Source organism: Leptopilina boulardi, unplaced genomic scaffold, assembly GCF_019393585.1.
Source record: "Leptopilina boulardi isolate dan_hultmark-lab unplaced genomic scaffold, ZJU_Lbou_2.1 LbouV2_351, whole genome shotgun sequence".
Taxonomy (NCBI): Eukaryota; Metazoa; Arthropoda; class Insecta; order Hymenoptera; family Figitidae; genus Leptopilina; species Leptopilina boulardi.
Window position 1 is genome coordinate 2,637,529 of NW_026137920.1, and position 20,725 is coordinate 2,658,253.

At 27.9% G+C, this 20,725-nt stretch overlaps 3 protein-coding genes across 3 annotated transcripts; 2 read left to right on the top strand and 1 right to left on the bottom strand.

The window, feature by feature from the left end:
• Positions 1–4,851: 4,851 nt before the first annotated feature.
• Positions 4,852–6,075, bottom strand: LOC127286221 (uncharacterized). Its single transcript, XM_051312581.1, has one exon. The coding sequence runs from the start codon at positions 6,073–6,075 to the stop codon at positions 4,852–4,854; it is 1,224 nt and encodes a 407-aa protein (XP_051168538.1).
• A 3,454-nt stretch (positions 6,076–9,529) lies between these two features.
• On the top strand, positions 9,530–10,497 carry LOC127286222 (uncharacterized). Its single transcript, XM_051312582.1, has 2 exons — positions 9,530–9,737; positions 9,836–10,497. The coding sequence occupies exons 1-2, from the start codon at positions 9,530–9,532 to the stop codon at positions 10,495–10,497; spliced, it is 870 nt and encodes a 289-aa protein (XP_051168539.1).
• Positions 10,498–10,530: 33 nt separating this feature from the next.
• LOC127286223 (uncharacterized) lies at positions 10,531–16,734 on the top strand. Its single transcript, XM_051312583.1, has 12 exons — positions 10,531–10,744; positions 10,788–11,204; positions 11,430–11,596; positions 13,672–13,804; positions 14,406–14,537; positions 14,853–14,978; positions 15,146–15,292; positions 15,602–15,712; positions 15,799–16,062; positions 16,165–16,281; positions 16,426–16,500; positions 16,640–16,734. Exons 1-12 carry the CDS (start codon positions 10,531–10,533, stop codon positions 16,732–16,734), a joined length of 1,998 nt encoding a protein of 665 aa, XP_051168540.1.
• Positions 16,735–20,725: the final 3,991 nt, after the last annotated feature.

The following is a 20,725-nucleotide window of genomic DNA, read 5'->3' on the forward strand; positions in this document are numbered from 1 at the left end:
AAATTTACAGAGTTCTTCAATTCAAACAAAAACCTTGGCTAAAGAGTTACATTGATTTGAATACGGAAATGAAAAAAAAATCCACTAATGAGTTTGAAAAAAATTTCTATAAATTAATGAATAACGCTGTTTTTGGTAAAACAATGGAAAACGTTCGAAAATATAAAGATGTTCGATTGGTTACCACATGGGAGGGGCGGTATGGTGCAAAATCACTAATAGGTAAACCTAATTTTAATAGTTGCACCATATTCGATGAGGACATGGTTATAATTGAATTAAATAAATTGAAAATCACTTTTAATAAACCAATATATACTGGTTTAACTATTTTAGATGTTTCAAAAATAATAACTTACGATTTTCACTATAATTACATAAAAAATAATTTTGGTGAAAAGGCAAAATTATTGTATACCGATACAGATAGTTTGATATATGAAATTGAAGTTCCTAATTTCTACGAATACATAAAAAGAGATATTATAAAATTTGACACATCAGAATATTCTCCAAACAATGTTTACGGAATACCATTGTGTAATAAAAAAGTTTTAGGTCTTATGAAAGACGAGTGTTGTGGTGAAATTATGGATGAATTTATTGGTTTACGTTCAAAATTATATGCTTTTAAAATTTTTAGTAAAAACTCTGAAAATAAAAAAGCAAAGGGAATAAAAAAGAGTACATTAAAAACAATAAGTTTTGAGGATTATAAGCATTCTTTAAATTCTCACGAAAATTTGATGAAAACTCAATTCCTTTTTAAAAGCCGCAAACATCAAGTTTATACAATAAAACAAAAGAAAATAGCGCTCAGTTGGTTAGATGATAAGAGAAATCTCCAATCATCAACAACTGATACACTGCCTTGGGGCTATAAAAGAAAAAAAAGTCATATATAAAAAAAAATATGTAATATAATACATCTTATAATTGAAATAATATAAATGATTAAGAGACGCCAGAAGCCTTCCAAAACGATAGACTCAACAACCTCCCATCCTGGGTCCACAGGTTTTGTCGCAGCAAAATCTTAGCCTTGTTCATCATTCGTTAAAAAATATAAACAAAGTGGAAGGCATATTGGGGGGATATCACCCCACTTATGCAAATGTGTCACACTTTGTACCCCAGTTCTTCATAATACCCGGAAGAAGTAAGTTGCTTAATTTGAAAAAAAAATAAATAAAAATTTTAAAAAGTAGTGTTTTTTGAAAAAAGTGTTTTTTTTAGTGTAATTAATAAAAATATATTTAAAAAAAAATTTAATTAAAATACACTCTTATTACATATACGTCTATATTGCGCAATATAGATGTATATACAATAAGAGTGTATTTTAATTAATTTTTTTGTTTTTACAATTTTAAAAAAACAACAACCAAAAAAAAAAACATGTCAGACAATCAAGAGCATGATCCTTTTGCAGATGTAAAGTAAGTTTTTTCTATAATAATAATAATAATAATAATAATAATAACAATAATAATATTTTAATAAAGTGTTCACCGAAATGCCTATTTTAAAAAAGGGTTAAAAATTTTCATTAATAATAAAAAACTCTTACAGTGTTGAAATCAAAAAAAAAATTTTGATCTTTACGCTGCAAGAGTTTTTTTATTATTGAAAATTTTTAACTCTCTTTAAATAGACACATTTTTGTATTAAAATTTTTTTTAATTGTAAATATTATATATATATAATTTTACTTTTTTCCAGCATGGATTATGTGCTATTGACACCTGACATAACAGTACCAGTGGAGTGGATATTAAGCACTCCATACAACACAATATTAGAGGTCTGCCAAAATGCTGTTGCTGCTTATAACTTAGCAGGAGAAAACGATGTTTTTTTCATCCACATCGTAACAGTTGTTGACGGAGTTGCAGCTAAGCTGGAATATTATAACCAGCAATACCATTTTATCAAAGTGTAAAATTTTGTTTTTAATCTATATATTACTTCTATCAATATTTTATTTAAAAAAAAAGAAATTCCTTTTTAATATATGTGACCTTGACAGTTAAAAGGGACCTTTTGTCCGAAAAAATCGATTTTTTATTGATTGGTGTATTAAAAAAAAACTGTTTAAAAATATATATATGAGGCAAAATTCCTGAAATGTCCGAACAAAAAATTAAAAGTTCTCGAATTTAATCCATACTTTTCTAAAATGTTGTTATTGTTGGTGAAAGTCTAAAAATCAATTATTATTGAATTTAATAAAATAGTTTTTGAATTACAACGTTTTTAATTTTTGACTTTTGAAAAAAAAAATTTTTTTCAATGTACAATATTTATAAGTAGAATGCATAAAAGTTAACATATATATGTATAATGATTTTTAAAGCTTTTTTGACGAGCTACACGCTGTTAATAAAAATTTTTTTTTTTAAATAACATTTGACCTTGAAATTCAAGGTCAAAATGTTAATTTACGTTTATCTCAAAATCGGATTTTTTAAAATTATTTTTAACTATCTCAATGGAAAGCTTGACTAATTTCCTACAAAACATGTAATTTTCAGAGTGGGATCTTTTAAAGTTTTTGAGTTATTAATTAATTAATTAATTAATGTTTATAACAAATGAAATATTTTACAAACAAATAAAGTTACCGTAATTCTGAAGTTAGTAATTGAAAGTTAACGTAATTCCGCATCCAACGAGCCCTATATGCAGTATTTTGGATAAGTAGATTGTTAATAAACAATTAGTTAACATTGCAATTGTTTATTAACAATCTACTTATCCAAAATACTTCATATAGGGCTCGTTGGATGCGGAATTACCTTAACTTTCAATTGGTAAGTTCAGAATTACCATAACTTTATTTGTTTGTAAGATATTTCATTTTTTATTGTTATTTAACTAAAATTGAACAAAAATACTTCATATAGGGCTTTTGGATGCTTGTTGTTAGTAAAAAATAAAATATTTTTCAAACAAATAAAGTTATGGTAATTCTGAACTTACTAATTGAAAGTTAAGGTAATTCCGCATCCAACGAGCCCTATATGAAGTATTTTGGATAAGTAGATTGTTAATAAACAATTGCAATGTTAACTAATTTAAAATTTAAAATTTTATAATAAAAATAATTAATAAAAAAAAAGAAAAGAAAGTTGTCAACTGCATGATTTTTATTTCATACAGTAGACACACACATCTATATCGGCACGTAGTAGTGCTATAGCACGCATAACTGCTATAGCACTCGCACACATTGAAAGTTGTGTGTAGTCGCAAGGCATCGCTTGGACTTCTTCGTCTGTCCTCCGCTTCCTCAGCTTCGTTGGTCTCCCCGTTTGCTCCGCTGTCCTCTCGAGGCAATGCTTCGCTCTATGCGTCCGTCCCCCGCTTCATGATCCCCTTTAGTCACGCCGTCCGCCATGCACCACTTGAGATACCTACAAACTCTATTGAGAGTTTAAAATAACTCAAAAATATCGCATTTCTTTTTACATTTTAAAATTTTTTCTTTTTGATTATTACAATAGAAATAGTAATACATATTAATTGATGAATTTTTATTAAACTTTATCTTTAAATATAGTAAATTTTTCACATTTTACTTTAGCGACGGTCAACTATAAATTCATTAAATATTCTTCTCATTTTTTACACCAAATAAATACATTTTTTAAAGAAAAAATCTTACTACTACACTAAAATTGGTATCATATTACCAATATACGTTTAATAAAGTAAATGCAGGCTGATAAGAAAAAAAATTATTTTTATTTCGTGAACCGACGGAAACATTTTTTTTATTTTTAATTTTTCATTGACATAACTTAGTATTTCGTTCTCTCTTAAATTTTTATAAAAAATATTTGAAATCAATTTTTACAGAAAAAATTGTATTATATTCTTAATTTTTTGAAACTTTTTTTATAATAAGAATATATATATAGAGGTGATATTATATTACAACACATATAAAAGCGATATGATTATTTTTTTTGTTTTTAGATAAATTAATTTACTTTCTTAAATTTAAATTAATATTTATAAATATATAGACATAAAAAAAAATTTTTTTTAAATAATAATAGGAAATAGAGATTTTTTTAGTAAAAAACAAATACATCATGTTATATAATATGTACTTATAATATATAATATAATATGTACTTTAATAAAGATTTCAGGATATATATACGCAAATAATTGAATTCCTTTTTTTTTTAAATATTAATTTAATTACAAAGAAGCTTTTTATACAATTTTTTTTAATTTTACAAAAATATTATTATTATTATTGATATTTAATAATATATTCAGTTAATAGCCATTTTTTTAACACATGTACATTTCGTAAAGCGCACTTTACAAATTCTAATTTTATTGCTGTTTCTTGATGTTGATGATTGTGACACGGTTTCTTATTACAAGAATAATTATACAGTAGTTCTTGTATTGATGGACACTTTAAATCGAACATGTCAACCACAGTAATTGATGATTTAATAAAATTCTTAAGCCAATTTTTCTTTTCCAAGCCTTTCACATAGATTTTCCTCGCTTTTTTAAATATGTTTTCTAATATAACGGCTAATAATGTATATGGAATGTCACCATTTGACCATCTTAAACAATGTAAATTTTGCTCTAACCAAGAATTCAATTTTTTATATTGTGAATTAATTTCTATCCATTCACATGGTGGTTGAAATAAAAAATTATACGGTCGTTGTACTTTTTTTCTTTTTTTTTCATTTAACGGTAAAATAGCGAGTTCTTTTACAATAAATTTATTTTCAGGCATTTTAAAGCCCTGAACATCTACAACGTACTCCATTCTGTTGACAAATGACTAATAAAACAAAAAATTTTGTCAATTTATATAATTTTTTTAACTCCCCCACTTATAGGTTTATATTCCACTACTCTGTCGTGTAAAATGAGACAATAGGCTGCAGTTTGAGCGGGAAAATTTTCTTTAGCTTCAAATTCAAGTCGAATGTCAACAGGACCATATTTTAAAGATTCATTTTGCTTTGAGCAATCAATTACTATTAGTGGAGCATAATTTAAAAATTCTGCTTTTGTCAAATATGGTTGTGATTCTCTATCATAATAGTAACTAGCTTGAAAATTTATATACATTTCATAGAGTACAGCATAGTGTTTCTTATCAATGTCAACATTAAGATTACCATATGGATAGCATTGATTGTTTAAAAATAGCTTAACGTTTGTAATTTTACAATGATCAAAGTGACTTGAATTTCGCGTTAATACATTTTTTCGATTTGTTTGGAAACCTAAAATAACAAAACGTGGTTTCTCCAATTGCGTTGATGTTTTAACAGTCCACACGTGATTAGCTGTTGTTGGTATTAAAGGATACTCGTATAATTCCCATGTTCGAAAACTTATAGGAATGAGAGGATCCTTTTCAATGTATTTGAGTAGTTTGAATTTTCTTGCATCTGATAAGCGGACATTGGGTAGTAACCATTCGATTTTATCGATGGAAATTTTTACATCTTCTGGAGCTGTTTGTATAATTGCGTTGACGTCACTTCTCGCTCGTGTTAAAATTAATTCGTGTCTAGCGTTTACAATAATTTTTTGATAATCCTCAGCGAAACCAAAAATAGTGCTTAAAGGTATTGCAACATCAAAATTACCATTTTCATCAATTAGAGACTTGTTTGCATTGCACGTTGGAAACCAACCGGCATTTTTCAAAAATTTACTCTGATTACTATAAATTGACACGTAATTTTTCATTAGACTCGTGAGTCCGACATTTTTGCTTTTATCAATTTCAACGGCATTCAATTCATATCGTGCTTCTTCAAATAAATGACAAATTGCATTAATAATAAATCTCGTACTGGTCACTGCTGTACTATTTTCTTTTACCAATTTTCCCTGAATGTGTAGAGAACTTTTACCTGGTAAAAGACAGTGGTCCTGATTTTGTACGGCAATTCGAATTTCATCGCTGTTATTGAATGTTGATGCAGCGTATGGTAAATGTGCATGTATCTCATAGTCAGCAATAGATTCATCAAAAACAATTGGTTTTCCAATACTCAACACTTCGTTATCCATTTTTATTTTTTTGTTTTACAAAAATTAAGTTTTCTAAAGAGAAAAACAATGAAACAATTGCAGATAAATTTGTTTCTTTTTATTTTTTTCGATTTCATCTTTTCTCCTGTTGTTTGATCACTTTCAATCCTAGACTCTTCTATAGTTGAATGTTTTCTGGTGTTAACACCTTGATTGTAGATTTGTAACTGATTCTTTTTTGACATCCTTTACTCTTCTTATAACCGTAACCAGTTATTTTTCTATTAAATACAATTCCCATGATTTTTTTTTCTATAATGATTTAATGTGTAATCGAATAGTTATTGTTTCACCACGAAAATTTACAATATCTCCGTCTTGATCGACTATTCGTAATTGAATGTGATCAATTGTCTTCACAGCGACTGGTAAATAAATAACTTGAGATGGGACTTCAACTATCTTATATCCTGGTGGTACACTGGGAAAAAATTCATGAACAGTGTGCACTTTATGATTATTTATATACGCACCTGTTGTAATGTTACACTCGATTCTCAATGAATTAACCTTTATAATAGAAACTGGTGAATAGTGAACTGGTGAAGCCGGCTTCAAGTATCTGTGGTCTAAAGCCCAACAATTTTGCTATTGTATCAGATTTTTTAAAATTTATCTCAAAATTAGACTTAATCTCGCTACGTAAAGTATTATTGTTTGGTTTAATGTTGAGTTTAATTCCTTTTGGTGTCAAAATTGGCTGTAAATAACGTTCAATATCACTTATTTCATAGCTACTAGTCGGTATTGTGATATCTTCTTTATCGACATAAAATTTATTTTGTCCAATATCTATATTGGGAATTGAATTAAAGGTTAAAAATTCAACGAGTCCAAGAGCGTAATGTTTATTGGGTGATAATTCAATTGGTGGAAAGTATTGTGTCTCTAAAATCGATGTATTTCCAGACAAGGTTAACGTTAATGAATCGTTCATTTTGCTGGTTCAATGTAAACTGAAGAAAAAAATTGTTTCTAGTCTTTATTTATAACAAAAGAGAGAGAATAGAAATTTTTTGCAGCCAATTGATTGCACAAAAATTTTAAACATAAATGACCGCACACAAAAGTATTGTAATTTTGATATCTTTTGTGATTGTATTTTATTGTTTTTACATTAAGATATTTTACAAGATCTCTAGGTGGTTGAAGATTTCCATAACTATCAAAATATATAACATCATTTTTTTTCTTTTTATATGCAACCCAGTGTGTACCAATACTATTTTTACTATCTAAATTAATTATAGCTGATTCAAATTTATATGGTCCTTTAGCTGGTAATTCATCACGCATAAAAACACCTCGAAAGTGAGAAATTTTCAAAATTTTAGCATATTTAAGTAAATCAGAATTTGTTAACGCTCGATGTGGTAATTTAACAAATTTTTTCATCTTTAGTTTTTTGTTTTTTTCTTTTACAGCACATTCTAATCCTAATCCCTGCTTGTATGGCTTGAGATAGAGACCTTTTCCCAAAGCTATAGATTCCATTGTTTTGTTATGACGTTGACTTTCTTCGAGTTTCTTTTTTGCTGCTTTTGCGTCATTAACTGCTTTTGTAATTCCAACAGCACCACCAGATAGGGCCCCTATTGCACTAAGTCCAGCAAAAAGTGGTACAAGAAATGGTAGAAAACTACCAACTTTTTTTGGTACTGGTAGAATTCGAGGTTGTTTCACTTTTCGTTTTCCACCTGCGATTTTCACAGCTAAACGTGCACCTCTTAGAGCTGATTTAATAGCAGAAGATGTACTACCATTGTCGGGTGCAATGGATTTTTTTGCAGCCAAAACAATTTTTTTCAATGGAAATATAGCCTTATTTTTTTTCTTTTTAATAACTTTTCTTTTCTTCTTCAATCCCATTCCTAATTTTGTTTTTAATTTCATTGCGTTTGCAACAGCATAAGCTGCTGCTTTTTCACCAAGTTTTGCGTCACTAGCGTGTACACGACTCCAAGCTTTTTCAGCAAGTACTTTGTCTGCTGCGTGTCGATTTTCAAGGTTATTCCTATTTTGAGAATAAGCTATATCGTGTTCTTTGCAAGCTTAATCGAGAGGATTAATACCAGGATCACCGCGTGCTAATCGTTTTTCTAATTTTGTTCCAGGTCCACAATATTGATAACCAGGAATATGTAGTTCCACAGGCAAACTGTTGATAAGTTTATTTAAGAGACCTTTACCACGTTTGACAGGTTTTCGACGACTGATTGCTTTTTTCTTTACACGCATGTTGATACTCGTTTAATGTTTTTTTAAAGACTAAAGTGAAAAGGTATAAAAGCGAGGTATTTATAGGTTTTTGTGTCAGTTTAAGGTACAATGTCAACCTTGAAGGTTGATTTTACTCAGATCCAGCGTTTCTTACTGAATTTGAAAATTTCTAAGAACCTATGACAGTAATAGTCAATTATGCAGTCAATTTTATAATCATTTGAGGATTCTAAGTGCTTTAAACTCCCACCACAACCGCAAATTGAAGATTCAATTCGAGATTCAAAACTCCTGGCAATCAAAAAGTACAAAATCGAAATCGAGATACAAAATTCCTGGCAATCAAAAAGTACAAAATCTGGATACCTCTTCACGAAAGAAAAGATCTTTATGAACTGACGCATAAACAAATAAAAACCTTGTATTTATAGTTTTTCATGTCAGTACGCATCAAGATGGAGTTCAAAGAGCAATCAATAAAATTACCAGTTACAAATTTTGACAAAATGACGCAACAAAAGACGGAAAAAAAACGTCATGGAAATTTATTACCCAATACGGTGCGAGCTATTTTTGTGGGCCTTCAAATTGTGGAAAAACAAATGCCCTACTCACACTACTCTTACATCCAAATGGACTACGTTTTGAAAATATCTACATCTTCTCTAAATCTTTAAATCAACCAAAGTATAAATTCTTAGAGAAAACACTTCAACTAGTTGAAGGTGTTGAGTATTTTCCATTTAAAGAGCATGAAGATGTTATTCAACCTAATGAAGCTCAACCAAATTCAACAATTGTCTTTGACGATGTAGCATGTGACAAGCAGGATAGAATTAGAGCATTTTTTTCAATGGGTCGTCATAGACTTATTGATTGTTTCTATTTATGTCAAACTTATACACGAATTCCTAAACATTTAATTCGCGATAACGTTAATTTTTTAGTAATTTTCAGACAAGATGAATTAAACCTTAAACATATATATGACGACCATGTCAATACAGATATGTCATATACACAATTTCGAGATTTATGTTCATCTTGTTGGAATAGTGATAAATATGGCTTTGTTGTCATTGACAAAGACAGTGAACTCAATTGTGGTAGATATAGAAAGGGTTTTGATTGTTTTATAATAGTTTGTGAAGTTTAAAAAACATTTTCCCATAGTTTTTAGATTTAGTTATACTAGAGACTTTGTCTAATCAAGATGTCTTCTACAAGAATTGATCATATTTATAAACAAAAAGATCTCGTACAAAATTTGGCAAAAGCCAGCGAAGCAATTCGTCGAAAACATAAATTATTGAAATTAGGTAAAGAGTCCTTTGAGCTAGCATTAGGAGACACTTTTAAACCTATTGTTAATCCTCTGGAAAAGCTAGTTGGTGATATTGAAATACTTAAAACAGTTGATGGTATAAAGAAAGAGAAAAAAATTTAAAAAATGAAGAAGAGGAAAAAGAATTTGACAGTTTCAACGATAATAATTTAAATGAAGAATCATTTAAATCAGCAACATTTGAAGAACACTCACAACCTTTAGAATTATCTGATCAAGAAATACCAATAGCGTCTTCTTCACCATCAACTGATGAAAATACAAGAGAATATCTTACACTTTTAAATCAAAGGAATAAAGATATCGATACTGTATATGGTGTAAGAAAATTAACAAAAGACAGACTGATGATTGGTAATTCTGCAATAAGTTTCAGTCAAAACTATATTCATGTTGGTAACATGACATTTCGCAGTAGTAAAGGGTTACTTGAGCTTCTTTTCAAAAAAAATCCTAGCGAATCTGTTGTGAGTTTAGAGGATCTAGAAAACTTTAAAACAATTATTTTAACAACGAACGCTCATAAAAAACACTACAGCGCTGATGGTGATATTCGTGCGAGTAAAGCCTTTAAATTTAAAAATTTTATTGAAAAATTCTTATCACCTTCTAGAAAAAGTGGTAGCGATAAGAGTTCTTTAGGTGGAGGTATTATTCCACAATATATGACTGCTACAGATGAAAATAAATTGGATTATATCTATTGGGATGATCCAAATGAATTGGTTGATCGATTACGTTTACTGTTAGCATCACAAGCAGCAGGAAATTCAAGTCATACAAACGAAATTTTATCTATTATTGAAGAATTACGAGAAGCTAACATTATTTATTAATGAATTTTATTTGAAAGAAACATTAGTTGAACAATGTCTCTCGACGTATTTGGACGTTCCTTTAGAAAAAGTGAAAATTCAATTCGTGGACCTCCTGGTGTTGGCTTCAAGATCACCACTGAAGGACACTTTGATATTGAAAATAAAAAATTACGCAATATAGCTGAAGCTTCGGAAAACAATGATGCAGTAAATTTAAAATTGGTGCAAAATTTATTAGAAAAAGATGCAGAAGAATTCTACAATAGTATTGCAGTTTTAAGACTGAAAAAAATTAGCTCTCGTTAAAGAGTTACACAAGCCTGCGAGAAGAAATTATTCAAGACGAAAATTTGACATTCGAGGAATCGATGAAACTTGGCAAGCCGATCTTTTGGAAATGACGACATATGCAAAGGAAAATAAAGGTTACAAATACATTTTGACTATCATCGATATTTTCTCAAAATTTGCCTGGGCTGTTCCTGTAAAGAATAAAACTGGTGAAGACGTTACTGCTGCTATGAAATCAGTACTGCATCAAGGTCGTGTGCCAAAAAATTTACACGTTGATCAAGGAAAAGAATTCTACAATACGCACTTTAAGAATCTCATGAAACAATATAAAATAAATATGTATTCTACATTTAGTAATTTAAAAGCTGCAATTTGTGAACGATTTAATCGTACATTAAAAAATAAAATGTGGATGCAATTTAGTTTACACGGTAATTACAGGTGGTTAGATATTTTACAAGAATTAATTTTATCCTACAATAATACTATACATCGAACAATTAAAATAAAACCAAACGATGTAAACAGAATGAATGAACGAAAAATCTTATTTAGTATATATAAAAAATTTAGTGTAAAATCATTGAAAAAAAAATTGAAATTTAAAATTGGTGATAAAGTACGAATAAGTAAATTAAAACATGTTTTTGAGAAAGGATATACACCAAATTGGACAACAGAAATCTTCACCATTGATGTTGTAAATAATACTGAACCAACGACTTACTTACTAAAAGATTATCAAAATAATCCAGTTGCTGGAAATTTTTATCAACAAGAACTCGCTCCAGCTAATAATCCTGATATTTATTTAGTTGAAAAAGTAATAAAAAAACGTGGTAATAAGATTTATGTAAAATGGTTAGGTTTCAATAATTCTCACAATAGTTGGATAGAAAATATGTAATTTTTATTTATATATAAGAAATAAAGATTTTTTATTTTATTTTTTTTTAAAAAAAGTGTTTTTTTTCTTCTCCTTTTAAAAAAGAAATTAAATTTAAGGTTATTAAAACAAATTGAATCACTTTATAAAAAATATTAATTTTATTGCATCGTATTTTTTTTTTTTTTACAAAAAATTATTATCTTCAATAATTCGTAAAATTTCTAAATATTTGAAAATTTCAGCACATAATTTTTTTAAATGAAATGTACACAATTCACAAAATAATCGTGCAATATTAACAGATACATTATCTCTATTCATTAAAATCATTTTAAGTAAACTAAATTCTCTTTTCACAAATTTTTCAATGATTTCTACATCTGTAACTCTATTTCTATTAAACATAATATGTCCAATAGTTTGAATAATAATATTTACATTATTTTGCACAAATAACTCTTCTAAATCAAAAATATTTTGTTCAATACAGTTACTTAAATTTTTTAAAATTTCAAACGTTGTTGCATTAAAATAAAATGGATGTACAGAACTTTTGTCTAAACGTTTAATCATCACAAGACGCTGACCCATGTAGATGACAAATTTTAATTCTAAATTACCACATTTGAAAATACGTGGGTTCATTTGCTTTTGAAAAAAACTAGAAATTTCCGTAAAATAACTGCAAACACAATCCCATTCATATGAATATAAAGATAAGGTTGTTCGTGGATGGCTGCTACATAAATTTACTTGCACAATTAAATTTTTGAAATCGTTGACTGCAAATCCAACAACAATCTGTTTATTGAACGATGGAGTTAGGTTATATGCCGTATGGAGAATTAATGTATCTCTTGGTATATATGCCATTATTCAGAATTGGTTTCATTAGCTGATTGTAATTCAAAATTATTATAATCTCCACCCAAATATTTGAAATAGACTGATCCCTGTTGAATTTCTTCTTTTAATTTATCAAAAAGTTCAAGATGCTTTTCACCATCGAGAAAAAGTTTCACTATTCGTTCTGGTAAAAATACTCTGCATTCATTATCAATTTCAATAAGTATTTTTGGACCAAATCTAGTATTTATGTATTTCAAATCCGAAACATGATACAATTCACCAACTTTCAGCATTTTCATTGGTTTTATTAATAAAACAATATTTGCAACTTGATTAAATTGTTTAAAATCCATCTTTTTTTTTAATATGGAGAATCAAAAAAATTTTATCAACTTTTATTTAAAAAACTATTTTAATTCAATAACTTCTTTTTCTGATTTTTTTTTCTTTCACACTTGAAATTCAGATTAGAACTAAAAAATTAACGCAAAAATCACGCTTTTTTAACAACGGACCCCCACCTTCTCCTACTCTTTCGGACACAAAATTATGACTCAAAAAAATTTTATAAAATGATGCAATAATTATTACACATTAAATTGTAAATTTAATATTTACCCCACCACATTTTTTTTTAAAATATACGCATATCAATCGACAAATCTTAATAACGCATAAGTAAAAAAAGAAATATGACAAACACATTTTTTTTATTTTATTTATATTATCAATGAAATTTTATACTTACCACTTCCACTTTGACTTCACAGAAAAAACTGTGGGAATCGTACAATAAAAAAAATATATATATAACATTACTCATCTTAATCGATAAAAATATTTCTGAGAATTGTTTTTTCAGAATAACCCCCCCTCTCCCTTCCTAAATACTTAGTCATAAAAAAAATGTTACCAAGCAATTTTTTTTAACAAATCCCCCCCCACCCGCATCTCCGCTACGATTATTACGCCGACCACCTTTTCACCCGCAAATCCCCCTTTAATGGCACAGCCCTGGCCTATCACACGGACACGCACCTGCACACATTTATTCACACCGACACAATACTAATTGGTCCAGAACCGGCACTGTATATCTACTTAGATAAATGGAAAGATTTTTATTAAAAATGGAACCAAAAATGTTTCTGCTAATACAGTGGGTGAAAAAACCTTGTGACGTGACCATTATGGAAGAACCAAAAAATTTAAAAGAAATTAATGAAGGTGACATTGTCGTGGTGGACTATCCTAATAAAGGCTTATTTAAAGGAACTCTTCTTAGAAGAAGTGGTAATTATATAATGAATCACATGTAAATTTTGAAAATTAATTATTATGCAATTAATTTTTTAAGACTTTTATTAACTTTAATTGTACATTATTTTTAAAATATTCAAATTTACTGCATACGTAAAAAGACAAATAAAATTTAAAAAATATTTTTTAGAATCGAAAAATTACTTAGAAAATATAAGTAATCAATTAAATAACGATGGGACATTTGTTGAGGTAAAGAAAGTCAAAATTAAAAAATTGAACGAAAAATCAAAAGAAGAAAAGGCCCATAAAGCTTTAAAAAAAAAGATGAGAGCTCGAACAAAGAAAATATTTGCAGAAAATGTTCTTTCTAAATTGAATCCGATTTGTGGTAATGCAAATTATTTTAATAATAAATATAACAATATAAAAATAATAATACAATAATAGAAATAGAAATAATGATAACTAATTGTCTATTTGTTATATTAAATTAAAAAATAAAAAGATTATAATTTCAAAATATATATATACAAAATTTAATTTTTTTAACATTTAACATAGTCATGTACATTTATAACCAAAAATATCTAGATACATTAATTACAAGTTTAAATACATATTTCCAAAAAAGGTGAATCGAAAGCGGAAGAAAATTTGACAGAGCCTAGTAATTCAACTGAAACTAATTTTGACAAAGAAATAAATTTAACAGAAGGAGTCGAATTAACTCAAATTATTGAAAAAGAATCTCATACTACAGTCAGTAAATATTTACTCTATTAATTTTACTCTATTTAACAAAAAGTTTTTGAAACATTTTAAATAAGTTAATTTTTTGTGTAGGTTATATTAAGATATTATACACAATTTAAGAATTAAAAATTTAATAATAAATAAGAATAATAATATAATAACAGTATAATAATAATTTCTAAAAATTTATACAGATGCAGTGAAAAAAACTGGTGCCAAAAAGCATAATGAACAGACGAAAAAAAGAAACCTAAAAGAGGAACAAAAAATTTCAAATTCTAAAACTAAAAAACTAACCTAACAAAAAACAAAATTCAAAATAAAGATAATAAAGGCGCCGAAGAATCTATAGAATCAATTGAAAAAAGCATTTCTAATGGGGATAATGAGAAAAATCAGATATTAAATGAACAAGAAGTACCACTTGAAGGAGCTAAATGCTCTAAAAATGGTAAATTTTTTTAAATGTATATTTATAAAATCTAAAAAACTTTCTCATAAAACAGAAGTAGTAATAAAATAATAAAAATAACAATTTTATAAATTATACAGTTTTGAGGGACAAAAATGAAGCAAAAAAAATTTCAAATTCCGAAATTAAAAAAATTAATATAAAAGAACGTGAAATTGAAGGAAATGACGATAAATATACTCAAAAATCTGTAACATCAAATGTAGCAATAAAATCTGATGAAAGAAACTTTTCAAATAGAGGAAATGAGAATAAAAAATTATTTGGTGAAAAGGAGGCATTAAATAAAGGAGGTAAATACACTCCAATTTTTCTGTGAAACTCAAATACACCCTCACAACACAAGGATATTCAGGATATCCCTGGGACGTCCTGGGGATATCCATTTGCTTTTGGCGATTCGGATATCCCTAAGATATCCTCTGGATATCCATGGACATCTCTAAGATATCCCAGGGATATCCAAACCGCCGAAAACAAATCGATATCCCCAGGACGTCCCAAGGATATCCTGAATATCCTTTTGTTGTGAGGGCAGTTTCATGATATCAAAGATTCTATCTATTTTTAAATATTCCATGTAAAATACTTTGATGTTTTAGAATGTGAAGAGATTGAAAAGGATCTCGTTATTGCATCTGATCTAGAGGAATTACTCACTGTAACAAATGAGAGAGAAATAATAAATAAAAATAAAGTTACAGTTGAAGATGGTAAATTTACTTCGCGGTTTACTTTTTAAATTCACAAAACATTCTCATTTTGCAGAAATAATAATAATCTTTCAAAATTCATGCAGATGCATTTAAAATAAGTGACAACGAAAAACAGAATAAGGAAAATAAAAACGGAAACCAAAAAGAAGACGAGAAAATTGTTAATTCTAGAATTCGAAAAATTAATGCAACAGAAAATAATTTTATAATTGAAAGTAATGAAGATGCAAGAAAATTTATAAAATCAAATGAAATAAATAGTGGTATATCTGATGAAGAAAGCGTTTTAAACGGAGAAAATGAGAAAGAAAAATTAGTGAACAAAAAAGAAGCATTATTTGAAGGAGGTAAAACCACTTAAAACTTACTTTTAAAATCAATTAAATACAATTTTATAAAATAAAAAATCTTGAAAATGTTTTAAAAAATTCTTGGTGTAAAATATGCAGATTTTGCAGGAAGCAAAGAAACTGAAATAAATGACGTTATATCTGATATAGATTTGGTAACCGTAACAAAAGAGGAAGAAATAATTATGAGCAAAAACGAAATTACAGCTGAAAATGGTAAATGTATTTAATCGAAATATACTAAAAAAATTTGGTTTTAAAGAAAAGTAAAATTTTAATTATTTATAAATTAATCTATAACAGTTTTCTATATATTAAAAATTTTCCTTTATTTATACATATTTTTTATATTATTTTAAGCAATGGAGAATGAAAATGTGACAAATAATAAAACGAATATTGCAAATATTAAATTTGAAGATATTTTTACGGATGGTAAGAAAATATAAATATATTTCTTTATCTATCATAAAATTCATGAATTGAATTGATGAATAAATAAGTGTTTTTAGCAAAAATTATTCAAATTACAATAAGATCTTATTCTAATTATTTTAAATTTTGAATGCATTAGTAACATCAGAAGTTGTGACTTTCTGCCAAAAATTAGCAATTTATGCTAAAAAAGCATTTGATGAAAAAAATCAATTGAAGCCATCCATGAGTTAATTATTCTTTTATATAAGACTATTTAAAATAATATAATATTATGTATTTAAAAATTTTAAATTATAAATGAAGGTTGAATTGGATTGAAATGTAATATTTTTACATCATTTATTACAAAATAATTATTTTATATTTTAGGAAATATCCAATGACATAAAATCTCAATCGAAACAATGTCAATCGATGTCTAAATTAGTCGAGGATTCCAATATATGGATTAATCAGGACAAATTATTTTCAATGAAGAGATATAAGAAAGACCCACGAGAACTGACCCGTCAATTATTACTAGCGCTGATAGGGGTAGAAAAGTTAAAAACTATGACGGCTCTTGGAAAAAGAGGAAGTGATGCTGTTCCTGAAGACATAAGAGTTGCAGTTTATAGTAAGCGTAGCTTATCTTCCAATTTTGTATTTTGACTGAGAAGAGAAAAACATTTTCTTAACTTAATTTTTAGTAGAATTTTTTAATATATATATATCAGAGACCATATATATATATAGTTCAACAAATTTTCGAATTCTTTAAAATCTTGCATTGAAGATTTAAATTTTTATACTGTTTTGTAATTAATTTTATTTAGAAAAGGAATATTGTTTTCCGCGATAATTTGAGAAAGTAAAATCTTGCTATTTAATTTATGGTTTTGTTGTTAAATACGAATTCCTTGACTTTTGAAAATTTTTTATTTTACCCCAACGAAGATCTCTAACCCCTAACGCCGACTATAAGTATAAATTAATTATAAAGTATAAATTAGTTATATTATTTTATAGAATACGTAAAATTGAGGAATAAAAACTTCACAGAAAAGGAATTTATAACCACTGTAAATAATCAGTGTGGCACTTTAAAGCATCCTAAAATTGATAAAAAAAATAAAGAAAGAGTTATCTGCTGTTGGTAGTTTTCAAAGCACAGAAACAATTTCTAAATTGATTAATGACAAAGAAGAAGCACAGAGCACCAAAAGAAGTGAAATTAATGAAATTCAGGAGACACAAGGCACGAAAGAAGATGAAAATAATAGGAAAAGGAAATTTTCAAACAGCAATAGCAGCCTTAATGACCCAAAAAGAAAACCGGCGAAAGAATTATAAGTGCAGTGTTTACAAGGTCAACAATTTATGTTCCTTAATTATGATATTAATCGTTAAATAACTTAATTATTTTGATTGTATTCACAAGTTGCATTTAATAAAGTTGAAGAGAATAGTTTATATTTTTAAATGAAATTATTACAGATTAGTATTATTAAGCACGTTGAGACATTTTGATCTGATTTATAATATATATTTGATTAAAATTCAAATAAAAATAATTACTCTGTGTAAAGTGATGTCTAGCTTTAATTTTGAAATTAAATTGCAGTTGAAATTCAATTAGAAATTTAATTCATTTGAGTGATTTTTTATAACGTTTCTTAAGGTAAATTTGATCATCTAATTGTTAAACATTGAACATTGGAAATTTTTAATAATAAATTGATAAATTAACAATCACTTCGAGACAAAAAAGTGATTATAAATTCAAAAATTATTATTAAAAATTAATAAATTCTATCTCAACATTTTTTTTAAATGGCGCTTTAAAGAAATTTAAAATAAAGTTTTACCAGAAATAAATTTAAAGAAAGTATCTCAGAAAATATTAAAATATACGATCAAGCAATAAAATACGAACAAATCCCATCATCCCATTGTTGAACAATGGGAACTGGACAAATCCAATGCTCAGCCCATACAATGGGTAACAGTGGGCAAAAATTTTTGATGACTCAATCTATGGTTTGTATGTCTTCTCCCACCATTTAAATTTCTCAGCCCATGCTTTATATTTTTTATCCCATGGCCAACATTTCTACGCGAGTGTTGAAACTTAGACTTCCGTATATATTAAAACTGTATTTTTGTTTTCTTCATTTTTAGGGTTACGTTCACGCAGTGAACCGAAACAGAACTCTTATGGTTTCACTCATGTCCATCCACAATATCTTACGCTCCCCCTTAATATCTAGCCATTTTAATCGATTAGGCTCAAACTTGGTATACATATGTATTTTCGCGAGTAGATTAAACGAAAATTATAGGGAACCCGATTAGAATTGAATCGCATATAGTTATAGTCCAAAAACTCGAAATTTCGGAAAAAACATGCCCCCCTTAACTTTTACAGTTTAGGAGCTACGATGCTCAAATTTGGTATACATACGTATTTTCGCCAGTAGATTAAAGAAAAATTATAGCGAACTCAATAAGAATTAAATTGAATATAGTTATATTCCAAAAACTCCAAATTTCTGAAAAAAGCTTGTCTCCCCCATCTTAACTTTTACTGTTTTGAAGCTAAGAAGCTGAAACTTGGGACACATTTAATTTCACGTATAGATTTAAAAACTAATGTATAAGCAGGTGTCGTCGGATTTATTAGTCGCTAATTATATAGATAGTACGTATTTTTATAGTCTTCCAAAAGCAAAACTCAGGGAAGTCCTGGAAGAACTAGTTTTTCTCCAAAAAATTGTACATTTTCTTTTATATTAAATAAATATAAAGTTGGTTTCAGGTAAATGACCAACCTAATAAAAAAATTTATTAGTTGTTCATTACCGCAACAACAATATATATATAAATATTTAAATAATCGTAGACGGAACCCTGAGTAAGCGAGTGTAACTCGCACTTGACTAATTTTTTTAGTCATTTTCTTTAAGGGGCTCTAATTCCCCACCTTCCCCTACTCTATATAAATAATGGTAAATCTATATACCTATTTAGTCTATCAAAAGTTATAATCATGGATGAATCGTTCACTCTCACTATCTTAGGAAATTCGTCTATTCTCGAGGTTAAATATTTTCCTCCTATAGAATTATTACATCATAAAAATTATGTGCTTTACTTAGTTGATATGTTAACATTTAATTCAATACCAAATATACATGAAAGCAAAAATAAATTTCATATTGGTAATCATGTAATTACTACACCCCCTGGGAGTTATGAAATTGCAGATATTGAAAAATTTAAGTAGTATAACTATGTCACTTTCAGGAATTAGTACCTCAGGCTCCCGCTAGATGGCTCCACCGTCGGTTGGTATTATCATCAGTGGATAATGTAGATTTCTATATTATCAGCAGGTAGGTTATGTTAAGTAGGTTTAAAGACTACACATGTAGTTGGACCTACTGTCGTTTTGTACTCTGAAAGAGTAAGGGGGGTTTTGTAAGTGGAGGGGATACGTGTATATATAAGTGTCTCAAGGTATTAAGAATAGCAGAGCGACAATGAAGAAAGCAGCCAAGCAGACACCATAATCTTAACCTCCGAAGATGACCAAGCCGATACAATAATTCTATCCTCTTCTGAAAATGATATGCAGGAGAGGATATTTGGAGTCCAGGTTACTACACCCTTGGAGATTATGATTATGTAGATGATGAGAATATAAAATTTTAAACTTATTTAATATTTTTCAGTTGGAACAATTTGCAGCAGAGAATGTGTTGCGAGAACAAAACAGGGATCCTCAACCAACATCTACAGAATCTGTACCAAATCAACCAACAACTCCTGAAGCAATTGTATCGCCATGACGGTCACCATCTGCAGAAGCTGTTGAAAATCAAATTAACGAACGAAGACGACATGCCAGGAGTCATCGATGTAAATGTAGACGGTGTCATCGTCGACATAGACATCACTGTAGTTGCCACAGACACCACTATCACAGAAACCACCATCACAGACATCACCATCACAAACACCACCATCATAGAAACCACCATCACCTGCGAAACCCAGAAAATTTAAAAAAATTTTATGTTTAAAAAGGTTTAAAAAAAAATAATTTTAAGAAAAATAAATAATTTAACAAATTATTTTTTTTCAAACTTTGTAAAAAAAATTTCAAATAATTTTTAAATAAAAATTTTATTTTTTAATTAAATATTTTTTAAATTGATTTGTTTAAAAAGAGAAATCATAA

Coding starts and splice junctions, on each gene's coding strand:
- LOC127286222 (XM_051312582.1), top strand. CDS start 9,530: ATGTCTTCTACAAGAATTGATCATATTTATAAACAAAAAGATCTCGTA. Junction 9,738..9,835: donor AATACTTAAAACAGTTGATG/GTATAAAGAAAG, acceptor CATTTAAATCAG/CAACATTTGAAGAACACTCA.
- LOC127286223 (XM_051312583.1), top strand. CDS start 10,531: ATGTCTCTCGACGTATTTGGACGTTCCTTTAGAAAAAGTGAAAATTCA. Junction 14,538..14,852: donor AGAATCTCATACTACAGTCA/GTAAATATTTAC, acceptor TTCAAAATAAAG/ATAATAAAGGCGCCGAAGAA. Junction 16,282..16,425: donor CGAAATTACAGCTGAAAATG/GTAAATGTATTT, acceptor TATTATTTTAAG/CAATGGAGAATGAAAATGTG.
- LOC127286221 (XM_051312581.1), bottom strand. CDS start 6,075: ATGGATAACGAAGTGTTGAGTATTGGAAAACCAATTGTTTTTGATGAA.